The sequence below is a fragment of the Ammospiza nelsoni genome, chromosome 14, assembly GCF_027579445.1.
Source record: "Ammospiza nelsoni isolate bAmmNel1 chromosome 14, bAmmNel1.pri, whole genome shotgun sequence".
Taxonomy (NCBI): Eukaryota; Metazoa; Chordata; class Aves; order Passeriformes; family Passerellidae; genus Ammospiza; species Ammospiza nelsoni.
The window spans coordinates 19,873,178-19,885,815 of NC_080646.1; the positions used below are offsets into that span (position 1 = coordinate 19,873,178).

At 37.5% G+C, this 12,638-nt stretch overlaps 1 protein-coding gene across 1 annotated transcript in view; it reads left to right on the top strand.

Moving 5' to 3' along the window:
• RORA (RAR related orphan receptor A) overlaps positions 1 to 10,952 on the top strand; it is a 359,957-nt gene extending 349,005 nt beyond the window's left edge. The window contains exon 11 of the mRNA XM_059481909.1: positions 779 to 10,952. Coding sequence (XP_059337892.1) covers positions 779 to 943 — 165 coding nt within the window. The 3' untranslated portion in view covers positions 944 to 10,952. The remainder of the gene's footprint in view (positions 1 to 778) is intronic.
• The last annotated feature ends 1,686 nt before the right edge of the window (positions 10,953 to 12,638 follow it).

Below are 12,638 nucleotides of genomic sequence, written 5' to 3' on the forward strand. Positions count from 1 at the left end.
AAAAGTGATGCCTAGGGAAACGAGGCACTACCTACTCAAGTATCTTCATGTAATTTCTCAGAAATTATAAACTAGTGTGATGTTACAAGAAGTAAATCTGAAGAACTGGGGAAATATAGGCACTTTACCTTGCAGAGGTAGTTCCTTTTACACCTCTGCACAGCCAGAGCTTATGCTTTGTTTCACACCAAAGAATTACTTACAATAGAAGCAGGATGCTCCAGCATGGGCTCTGCAGATTTTCTTAATTTCAAATCCTGGCTCATGTAATTTTCTCTCAGTGTATGCTCTGGATACCTTTGTCAGAAGAAAGAGTCTTCCATATGCTTTGATACGAATATTTTACTCAGTAACTTCAGGGAGCACCCTCATGATATTTTAGAAGTATATTTTTTTTACCTTATTTCAATTAAGGTAAATAAATCTAATCTATTGCATTGCCAGTTCCCTCTATAATATTCACAGTGGATTTAAAAGCAGTTGGGATTACCTTCTTCCAAGAGGATAATTTAATGAGTGAAGATCCAGCCCTGAAATACTTGTTTTTCAATCCAGCAAGGAAACCTAATGCCACATTTTCCTGAGAACTTAAAAAATATTATTTCAAAAATAGCTGTGAGTCCATTACTTAAATACTTCCAGCAGATATCCATGACTGTGCATCTAAAATGTCCTTGTTAAGTTAATAATTTGGTTTGGGAGAGCTTTAATCCTTACAGCAAGATTGGGAGGCCTGGTTCCATGTATGACCATATGACTTGTGTTCATTTTTTTACAGTTAATATGCAAAGTGTCTACTTTAAGAGCACTGTGTGGACGACATACAGAAAAGCTTATGGCATTTAAAGCAATATACCCAGACATTGTGCGACTTCATTTTCCTCCACTTTACAAGGAGTTGTTCACTTCAGAGTTTGAGCCAGCAATGCAAATTGATGGGTAAACGTATCACCTAAGCACTTCTAGAATGTCTGAAGTACAAACATTAAAACAAAAGAAAGGAAAAAAAAGGAAAAAAAAAAAGAAAGAAAACCAAGACACTTTATATGGCCCTGCACAGACCTAGGGAGCCAACACACTGCACATCTCTTGGCGGTCGGGGTCAGGCGAAGGATGGGAAACAATGAAACAAAGTTGAACTTGTTTTTCTCATGCATATGATTTCCATTATGCCTACAAATATGGACCCTTTTTCTGTCTCAACTTCTCAATCCTTGACCTCTGTTTACACAGACTGAGGGTACTAATGTCAGAAGGTTGTTTTCTCCTGTAGTTCACTGCCCAGGCTTTTGACAGAACAATCAATTTGTTGGTCAGAACAGAGTCCACCTAGTAATCAGCGACTGGTGTGCATTGCAGAGATTTCAGCATCAGTTTGCACAACTTGCTCATTGTTTCATGAAGGACGATTTTTTTTCACCTACCACTGTTTGCCAGTAGACAGAACGGCATGAAAAGGGTCCATAGCAATAGCAACAATAGCATTATAATATATTACAGGGTAAATGGGCATGAAGACTATATATAGCAAAAGAGATATTGTTTATATATTGTTTTAATTAATATAAAATGTAGTTACTGGTATAGCTTTTCTTGTTGAATTGATAAGGCACTTTCATTTTGCACCTTTTTCTTTAAATTAAATGCTAGCGTGTTCATTGTTGTGTTGCATGTGCACCAGAAATTCAAGTTTAACTGAAAAAGGTTTGGCAGGTACTGGTACATTGGGAGGTATTTATGCTGCTGTTTTCCATGTTACTTTTAAAGAGAGGCTGGTCATATCCTGAAATGGTTAGAGGTTTTTTTAAAGAGTTGAAAATAACGACAATTTTCTACATTAAAATAATCTTTTCAGAAGTTAAATTCAAAGGTACTTTTATTTTCAAGTCTTTCAAACCGGAATGTTTCAAAGTCAAAAGCCTCATTTTCAAAGGTTCTGAGTTTCCACTGTCAGAGTTGAACTAATTAATTACAGATCATTTACAAATGAGTAACACAGCATCTTTGAAAATCAGGCTATTAAATAGTGTATTCCTGCCCACCATAAATCCAGATTTGAAAGTATTTATTCAAGTCTGTATCTACAGTAAAAGTATGTGTGTATTGACATGCTTGCAGAAAAGTACTTTTTACATGTAATATTACATACTTTTGTACTCCATATTGTAAACAATGCCTTCCAATGCCAAGCTGTAGCCTGTCCAAATCCATAGGTTTGTCTTTGGCTTCAGTGAGATGAGACACACTGACCCCTGTTGTTCCAGCATCCAGCAGTTCAGTTTCAGGGAGCTGAGCAGAGAAGTCTGTTCTCTCCTTGTTTAAAAAGATGCACTTTAAAGTTGATCAGATGGGAACAAACTAAGAAAGGAAAGGCATGCTGTTGCTAGAAAGCATTAGTTTGTACTCAGTACAAGCCTGGAAATCATAAATATCAGAAACCTGCATTCTGTAATTCTGATTCCTGTATCACATAACCAACCAATAAGCTGAATCTTGCAGTGTTCTTAATTACCATTCCCTTCAGGAAGAATTCTATCTCTGAGCAAAGTTCTGAAGGAAGCAGGTTCACATAAACAACATTACAAACTGTGGGTGTTTGGGCCAGAGGTGTAGATTTGGGTTTGGATGAGATGCAGATGCATAACTGGATGCCCTGTAGGCCATCACACATATATATAGTTTGGATGAAGTACCTAAGAAAAAGCTGGGAACGTCAAAAAACGAAAAGGAATGAGACAGAATGTGCCCTACTGCTTTAACTTCCAAGGGTAAACAGTCTCTTACATAAGTTACAGTTGTTGAGAACTAACAAGTGAATAGAAGCACACCTAAACCTGAGTATGTTAAAAAGGAGAGTCAGATCAGCGGGTTCTTATTAGCAAAATATAGGTTTATTCTGTGATTTGAACATGTTTCGTTTGGGGCCAAATAGAAACATTCATCTATGACCCTTATTAAACATGTCTAGCACATCAGGGAAGGTTACAGCTGTCACTCATCTCTAGGCTTTGCAAGGAGGGCGAGAGCACAGCCCCACACCTCCTCCTCAGAGCAGTGTGCCCTGCAGGGTGGGAGGGGAGCGCCTGCAGTGCTGTGAGCACTGGGGTGCAGCCAGGAGAGGCCTTTTGGAAAAGCTCCATAGAGCTCTCTGTTTCCTGCTCCATCCTGCCTGCTCCTGAACAAGTGGCTCACAGCCCAGCACGTGCTCACTCCACTCCCACTGAAACACTTCCTTGGGTCATTGTTTACTTTATTGGAGTAACTGGCATGATATGGTACTTGCATTCTAATGTGTATTCCTATTTTTGAAGCACCTCTTTAAACTAACAAATGTTTTCTGAATGTGACCAGCCTTAGGTGCTAGTCCTGTAAAGATCAACTAAACTTAATCTCAGTGTCAATTAATGGAGAAGTAAGACCTTACTTTTTTAGAGAGTGAGATACACCTCCTACTTCTGACAATGTAGACTACCAGGCAAAATATTGGGGATTAGTTTTCAGTCACATCCTGTTCTTACCTTTTCATGATGAATATTAGTGCTTTGCCAGGTATCTAGGCGCCAGTGGTTTTGTTTGGATTCTGTTTAGCATATTTACATTCATAAATCATTGACAATATAAGTCTTGGAGCATTTAGTAATAAAATGCATAACAATAAAAAGGTTTCAAATAGGGCCTTAGCTGAGACTGATCTTCCAGGCCAGAAAGCACTGTTGTTTTTGTTTGTGGGAGCTCATGTGTACTGGGACCTTGTTAAATCAAGCTGAACATTCACACCTCAAGTAACTCTGTGTTCCTGGTCACAGTTAACAGCCACTTGGCAATAGAGTAGAATTTTTGGGTTGCCCTTCATGAAGAGGGATAAAAACAGCAGACACACTGATCAGACACCTGTTGCCAAGGGGGGTTTTATGCAGGGGGACTCAGAATAACACCAGAGTGGCTGCTTGGAGATGGCCATGTAAGAACACAGCACAGCAGGGGAAATGCCCTCTGCAAAACCCCTGGGACTGTGGCCTGCTATCAGATGATCAACCAGTTAAAAACTGGAGGTCAATGGATATTCACATGAGTATTTTCATCATCTGCCCAGTTCACTACAAATAAAAACACTAGGATAACTAAACATAATATTTTAAGTTTAGATGACCTAGTCCTTAGAGCCTGCAGAGATATTTTCCTTGGGAGTTATATGTGTCCCTGGAGATGTTTTCTGGCTTTCTAGGAAGAGCTACTAGACTATACTGTCACATGAACCACTCTAATACATGTCATCACCTCCAGCATTGTTTGACGTATGGAATTAGGTAAAAAGGGAGGCTGTTTTTAAGTTTGGTTGCTCTTTATTAGCTTATCTTAGTATGAATACCAAGATATCTGTCTATGTGCACCTGTGTGTGTGAGAGAGTCCATTGTGTGCGCACATGAGTGTATGCGTGGGACGTGTGAGCGGCTGCTTCTAGGCTGTTAAGTGTCAATGGAATAAAGAAAATGTATTCAAAATACTTAAGTCAAAAATAGAAGGTGGTAAAAAGATTTATTCTATACAAAGCCTTGTCTGGACCACTTTAGAGAGACTTCTATTTTTTTAACCCTTCTATAAATGTTTGATGGCACTTGAAATATTCCTGCAATAAAATGTGATTTGTGTAAACATTAAAAAAAAAGATTTTGTAATGTGAAACAATGAAAGAAAGTAATGTAATTTTTCTAAAAAACAAAAAAAACCACAAACGAACGAACTTTGTATTATTTTCTTGATGGAATTTGTCTATTTGTCTTTGGAAAACTTTTTATTTCATTGAATGTGCCATAGTAGAGGTGCGTTTTTCTTTTTCTTTCTTGTTTTTTATTTTTACATTTTAGATTAAAGGAATAGCTGTGTTCCGACATTCCAAAATGCAAGATGACATAGCAGTCATGATTAAAAGGTTTGATTAGTAAGCTTCAATCATTGTTGCTTTTTTTGCACATGTTCTTCATTCCTCTACAGTGCAATATGTACATAGAGCACTTGCGGGTGTAACCTTGATCCCTCAGGGAAAAATACATATTTGTACAGGATTTTTCTTTTTTTTGCCTTTTTTCTTTTCTTTCCTTTTTTTTTTTCCTTTTTTTTGCTAAGGAATGTCGATTGAATCACTTGTCTGTTGTTGAGGGGCAGCCAGATAATAATCCTAAACCACTGTCACAAAACATCGATTGTTTAAATTTTGTGCCCTTTTATTATTTAAAAAAGAAAAATAAAAGTTATTTTCTGACAGTTCTTTGTGCTGATTGGTGAAAAAAAGGGTAAATAGATTAAGCACCTTATGATTGACTTAACTGTGAATGACAATCCATCTCGTTATCAACAAGAGAAGCCCTATCATTTTGGAGCTGGGGTTAGAAGTCAGAAACTAATGTGCTCAGGGATCTTCTAAAACTCTTCAACAGGGTGGCCAGTACTGCTGGTGGAACAAATTACTTTTTAAAAAATATGCTAATATTTCTTCCCTTCCCCCTGCCCCGAGGCACAAGAGAACTGGATTTTTTTTAACTAAATGCTCTATGTGTGCCTCATTCTCTTGCTCACTCTTGCAGTAGAGCTGCTTTTTGGTTGGTATTGTGCTCAAAACAGAATACCCCAAATAATGCAAAGATTTTACAATTATATTTTAGAAAATAAATGCTGACCCACTAAATATATGATTGAAATTAATTTCAATACTCTCTGAACATTTTTATAATGATAGGACTACTTTTCCAACTGAAATTCAGTGTTCTGCAATAGAAAGCAGCTTTTTAGTATTTAAATTGTTATCAAAGAAAATTAATCCATTTGTGAGAATGCAGTAAGAATGAAAAGGTCATGGTTAAGTTTCATCAGTGAAGTCACATAGAAAGGAACACAGATCTGCAGGAGTACAAGAACAACACTTCAAATGTTGTCTGTCATTGCTGCAGATGTTTCATGGTAAAGCCAAAACCTGGCTGCAATGAAACACTGCGGCTGAAGAAATTTTCATATTTAGTACATCAAATACAGCAATTCCAGTGATTTTATAATGGCACCAAAACCCAACAATGTTCAGAAGTCTCCAGTGCCAAACGAGGATGCTTGAAGCCTGTCCCAATTAGCTTTGTTTTATGGCTTCACATTCTTTTGAAAATGCAAGTAGAAAAGCAAGTAAACAACTACAAACAAAATGAGCAAGACTGCAGCGCCTTGGTTACATTGGAAAGAGAGTGAATTTGACTCCTCCATCCAATGTGTCTGCTTGGAGAAAGCCCCAGTTTTCTGGTATTTTTTAGGGTTTTTTTCATGGGTATACAGCTACCAGTTGGTTACTTGAGATTGCTTAATAAATAGGGAGAGCATACTTTTGGTTTCACAGGCTGACAGCTGAGTCTAGCTGGGAATGGCGTTCCAAGGCAGACAGGCACTTAGCAAGTGTGGTCAGTTGGTGTTCCAGCATCTTCAGCAGAAGAGAATTCCTGCTGCTGATTGGCAGTGGACCCTATTATTTATGTACTTGCACATCAATGGAACACTTAGAATGGACAAGCTCTAAGATGCTTTAACTGAGTAGTGTGATGATCCAAGCATTACAGTATCTTTTTTTGGATTGGCATAGACAATCCCCAGTCTGTACTTGATGAACAAAACAAGTTACACAGTGTAAGCTGTGCAAATGACATGGATTTTTTTCCCTAGACATTCATAAACTCCTCAATATAGACAAACCTATTAATATAAACGCCAGAAACAGCACTTACTACACAATATCCAAAAATAATAGGCAATTTTCTCTTGAGTATGGAATTCTACCTGTGCTAGCTGATTCAGATTGCACAGAACATCTTTATTTTCCCTAGCTGGAGAAACATAACTATTAGAACTATTTTTAATTATTAATACTAATATATATCACTTCTAAAGTTACATCCATTAATATATTTGAATATTAGCCTCTTTCTTTTTGTTTAAGTATTTCTGTCAGTTAATCATTTGGTGGAAATGAGGGCAAATGCATACAAATACCAAATACAACAACAAAAAGAAAAGTTTTTAAATGTAAATGAGTATTTATTTAAAAATCCTTGCAGTATGTGCTTTAATTCTAGTACTGTGATAATGGCTTGCTACATAATGCTAAGTCACTGGACTTGAGGAGAAAAATACGTAACATAATATACAGTCTTTCTCTGGAACTTTATTCAGGTACTAAATAGAATTTTAACATCTAAACAGAAGCTGTATTCTACCTTTTCCATCTATAATGTTGCTGTTTGTCCTTTATTTTTTTGCCTTTATCATTGGTAGAATATAGCAATAACTTTATAGCAATAAGTAGGCTATCCAAATAAGAAACAAAACATGATAAAGGCTTCAGATCAATACTCATAGGCTCACTTCTTCTGCCACAATATTCACTTGTATGTCTTCCCTCATAATCTTATTACTTCTTCAAGCTGAACTTCGCAATCGAGTTGTTCAGCTTGGTGTGTGACGTGACACTTTGTTAACATCTGCATGTTTTCAGCGTTCACATGTCCTGTGTGTACTCGTGTTCCTACCTTAGTGTTTCTCAAGGTTTCTGAAAGCACAATCTCTGTGAGCTGTATCTCTGCACAGGCTCTCTGTGTTGGCATTGACAGGTTTCCTGGGGCAGGGAGTGTGGATCAGCTGGAACGTTGGCAGCATTTCCTAAGGGAAGGACCCGAGCTGCCGCAGGTACTTGGGAACGGTGGGCACCGCAAAGTGCAGTCCCCAGCGGCTCCTGCAGCTCCTCCGGGCCAGGGCTGAGCTGCACTGCCGAGTTCCCTGCCCGGTGCTCTGTGCTGGGGAGTCTGGAGGGCTCTGACCGTGCGCCAGGCACTTGGGATCATTCAAACAAGCACTTGTGACTTTCGGTTTGAGAAACACTACCCGGAATTACCCCTCAGAGTCTCAATGTAGATGCACAGACCTTACAGGAGCTTGCAATCTGTAATGCTATCTATATCTAATGCAGAGAATTCATAAGCAATACAGTGAATTTTATTTCACAAAAAGGCATACGTACTGTAGACCTTTTCAAATCCAAAATGTTCCTCATTTCTACGTTGATTTAGAAGCAAGTTACAGAACAGTGGTCACTATTTGAAGTATTAGGACATTAACTGGCTGCTTCTTTATATGTAACTGTATTGTCTGCCTGCTCCTTTTCTGGAGATGTGTTTTTGTATTGGATGTTTGGGCCAATGGGAGGCTTCAAGCTACAATGTATTTTCCCAGATTAAATATATTTAACATATGACAAACCCCAGACAAGGCTTTTTAAAATGTATAAAGAACTGCAGTGTTAGGTGGTTTATTTGCAAACTGTTTTCAATGTTGTCCATTTTTATGGCACCTTTAACAATATTCTTGTTTCCAAAGTACAAAAAAAAGGTTAAAAATATTCTAGCCATAACTGAATGTCAAGCAATAAAACAAATGACTTTTTGTGCATAGATTTAAAAGAAATACAAGTTTTAGACATCTGCATGTAAATGCAAATCTCTTGTTTACTGCTTTCTTAAACTTGAGCAACTGATTCCTTATTTTACTACTAATTTAAGGACTTGTAATGGCCTGTAAACATTTTATCTTGCTCTATTCTTTCAACTCTAACTTTGTCTCTGCTTTGGAGTCATAATATTTAATGTTGTTCTGCTCACCTCTATACAGTTAACTTTTTGCTTTCATTCTGTATAGATAAAATTATACTATAAACAGCCTACACAGTGCAAATATTTATCTGTTTATCAAATACCACATTATGCTGTATAATATCTGTTTTACTATATAATCTATTTTAGACATAGCTGTTTAGAACTAGAGTGTGCTATTTTTGTGTTTTTCTGATGTGTGGTGCTAGATAAGTTACTTTTGTGAACAAAAACAAACAAACCCCTTTTATTCCTAGACAATACCACCTTTGGGTCTTGTTAATTTCACTGAGTATAACTATATATAAATATATATATTTGTGTATATATATATATACACCAACATATGCCCAACAAGTACCTGTATCAGAGTACAAGATTTGGGACATGGTTTTCTCTTTAAATGCATAGTGTCATTATATAAATTATTCTATAGTATATTTAATAAGGAGAAAATTACTTCACCGGTACAGATACTTGATATCAAATGTAGAATTTTTTTCTACATTATTAACATTATTAATTATTAATGTTATTAAAATTGTTCTGTCCAGCTTGTTATCCTTTTGGTTACTAAAAGAGTCTGCCTGTATTGTATTCAAAATAAGAAAAACATCTAATCTGCCAGTATAAAATAATTCCAGTATGCTGTCTGTCTGAAAGGGAGGTAGTTATTTGGCTTGTTGGAGAATTCTATCCTGTTGTTGCATTGGAAATGTATAGATGTTATTCTGCTGGGTGCCTTCCTCCCTGCTCACTTTAAATAGGATCTGTACACGCTCAGATGTTACTGCGGATGTCACTGGGCCATGCCTACACACTTCACTCCAGTTACTGTAAATAGGAATGTTCTGGAAACCTGCCCTGATGGATGGCTGAGTTCAGTCCCTGGATATGCTTTACACACCATGCATACATATCCAAGGACAGCCAGTAGCAACTAAAGTTAATTAACAAGTGGAATTTGCAACGTTTTGTCAGGTATGGGGGTTTTGTTTTTATTTTTCCATGTATACCTTAATTTACGTAGTCATGTACCCTTCAAAATATTCCTGTCCCCTGTTCCTTTCATTCTAGATATTGTTTTCATGTTCATTCTTAAAAACTGATGGATATCAAATATCTAACTAAGGAGGTAATTAACCTTTTAAATATTTATTAGAATTTTTCTGTAATATTACTGAATTTATAAGATCTTTAGCAAAGATTTTTGAGCAATTTATTAATAACAATGTTTCTGTTTACTGCACTTTTTGATAATAGAAGGTAGTGAATTTTAAAGCCATGGTTCTTGGCTTCCATGCACTGCTTTTATACCCTCAATCCAAGGAATATATATATATAAATAATTTTTTTTAAACAGCAAACATACTGTTGACCTAAAAACAAAAACAAACTTTACTGCACCATGGGTATATTTTCATAAGTGGAATGTTTAACTGCAAACACTATCAGGACAATTATAAAAACCTCTTGAAGCTACAATCTTATTTAAATATAAGCCATGACAATTTTGTTTTCCCTTCTTGATTTAAGTCACCTTTTGATATTTTCAAAGAGAGAAGGACTCACTCTTAAATTTGTACGTACCAACCTATAGCTAATGCCAGGAACACATTCTCCCCGTTGTTTTAATCGTTTGATATATTTATGCAAAACCATTTGGTTAACATTTATCCTCCCTCTTTAGTAAATGTTCAACATACCAACAACAGAATAAATGCTGATTACAAATATACATCAGATTGAAGATGAAGCACACAGACTTAAAAACCTCGTTGAGTGATATGCTCAAATTTCTGTAAATACACACAAGTTTAATGCAATGATACTGTACATGTAAATATGTGCTGTCTGTTATGTGTACAGTATGTACAAATTCCTTTTCTAGCCACAAGCAAATGTAAGCCATCAAGAGGATGTGGTATTGTACTAAACCTTTGCTAATGATCTTTACCCAGTCACTTCACCTCTCCCTTCCATAGACCTTTCCAACTCACTCTTACAATAGCCTGCTTATATTCCAGTTTGTTATTTTACTCGGTCCCGGAAAAAGTATTTTGATTCATTTTGTAAATATGACTGTAAAAATAAGAGATTTAATGTTGTCTTTTAAATACTCCAATTTTCATTCTAATATGAATGTTGTTATATTGTACTTAGAAACCGTACCTTTAATATTACATTACCTTTATTAAGTGCATTGAACACATCGATTTTAGATGTGCTTTATGTACTCTTATCCTGTAATAAAACTTCAGCTTCTAATGGAAAAACCTGTCTTGATTTTTTTGTCAGTGGTATTTTCCTTGGTTTCCTGAATTGCAGTTTATTAGGTTCATGCCTTAAGGAATGCACAGATACAAAGTTAGACCACACAGAGGTTAGAGCTGGTTTAGCATGTACAGCATGTTCTGTCAGCAGCAGGGAACCAGATGGCCCCCAAACACCTTTTCAGCTCCCCTTTTGGCCAAGGAGAGCTCCAAACCTTTTCAGAATGAATGTGGGTGAATGTGGCTCCCCTCTGTGTGAAGGTGTCTTGTTTGAAATCACAGGTCACTACCTCATGTGCAAATACAAGAGACTTGGCACAAAACCCTCCCAGTGAGCACTCCCAGCAGAAATACTGCTTTAGGACAGATTTTAGGTCAGACAAATGAGGATTTGGGTATCAAAATTGAAGTTTTAATACAATTTAGGCATCAAAAGTCAAAGTTGCCACTCCCCTCTGCTGTGCTAACTTGGGGAATACCTGAATGTGTCAGCAGCATGCTTGGTCTTAAGACTTCAGGCATGTGAAATTCTCCTTCTGCACCTACTCAGAAATGCCTCAGTCTTGACAGGGCTTTTACAGCTCAGTATTTATATGTCTGACCATGATCCAGAAATAGACTCTAGCATTCATCTTTGGAGCACTGTATCTGGAAGCAGCCTTCACCTACAGATAAGTCTACAAAAAGAAGGAGTGTAAGTGATAACTGCCAGAACGGTAGCACTAAGCAGTGCCATGTGTTCTACAGCAGCTCCATGTCTACAGCAGTCAGGACACTGAAAACACAGACTTCATTTTCTTATCCTCAGGCCATGATCCTGCCCAGTCTTCCCAGTCACAGGACAGTTCCTAACCACCAACACAGAGGTTAGGGAACAGCTTTTGAAAGAACTGTATAGTTCTATCTAAAACAGGAGTTTTTCTGAAGTGAGACAAACTGAGAACTCCCTCCTGTGCCTGCCCATGAGGAAAGCTAAAGTGTATTAGGAGGTGGTGGGTTTCACCTCTGATTATTTCACAGGACCACAGAACTGCTGAGGGTGACAGGGACTTCAGAGGCCCCAAGCAGGCTCTCCTTGAACTGGTTGCCCAGGACCATGCCTGGCTTTTGAGTATTTCCAAGGATGGTGACTCCAAAACTTCCCTGGGCAACCTGTGCTACTGTTTCATCACCCTCACAGTGGAAACCTGTTTCTTAATGTTCATGTTTGTGTCATGGAAGTACAAAGATAAAACAACAAAACAATCAGATACTGTAGGTTTTAGAGAGATGCAGCCTGGAGTAGGATTTAAGCTGCCACATTCACCAAGATAAGCGTTCTCATAATTCAGCTACAGAACTGTTACCATACCTGGGTTGGGACCTAAGATCACTCCTTGCAAGGGGGTAAATTCCACGGCTCGGCTCTGGGTGGGTCTATCCAATGGGACAGAAAACCTTTCTGCTTCTCTAAGATAAATCAAGAGGGCAGAATTAAAATCACTATCCTTAAAACTGATCTGCAAGCAAGCTGAAGACTCCCTTGTATGGTGGGTTTGGAAATAATTCTGAATCATCTCTGGGTTTTCCTGTATTTATGTAATAGTGCCCCATTTTAATCACAGAACACCAGGCACACACTCTACCCTCATCATTTCCCCATCTTTAGGGCATCACCTCTTCTTGTACCACAGGCAAATTAGTTTCCAT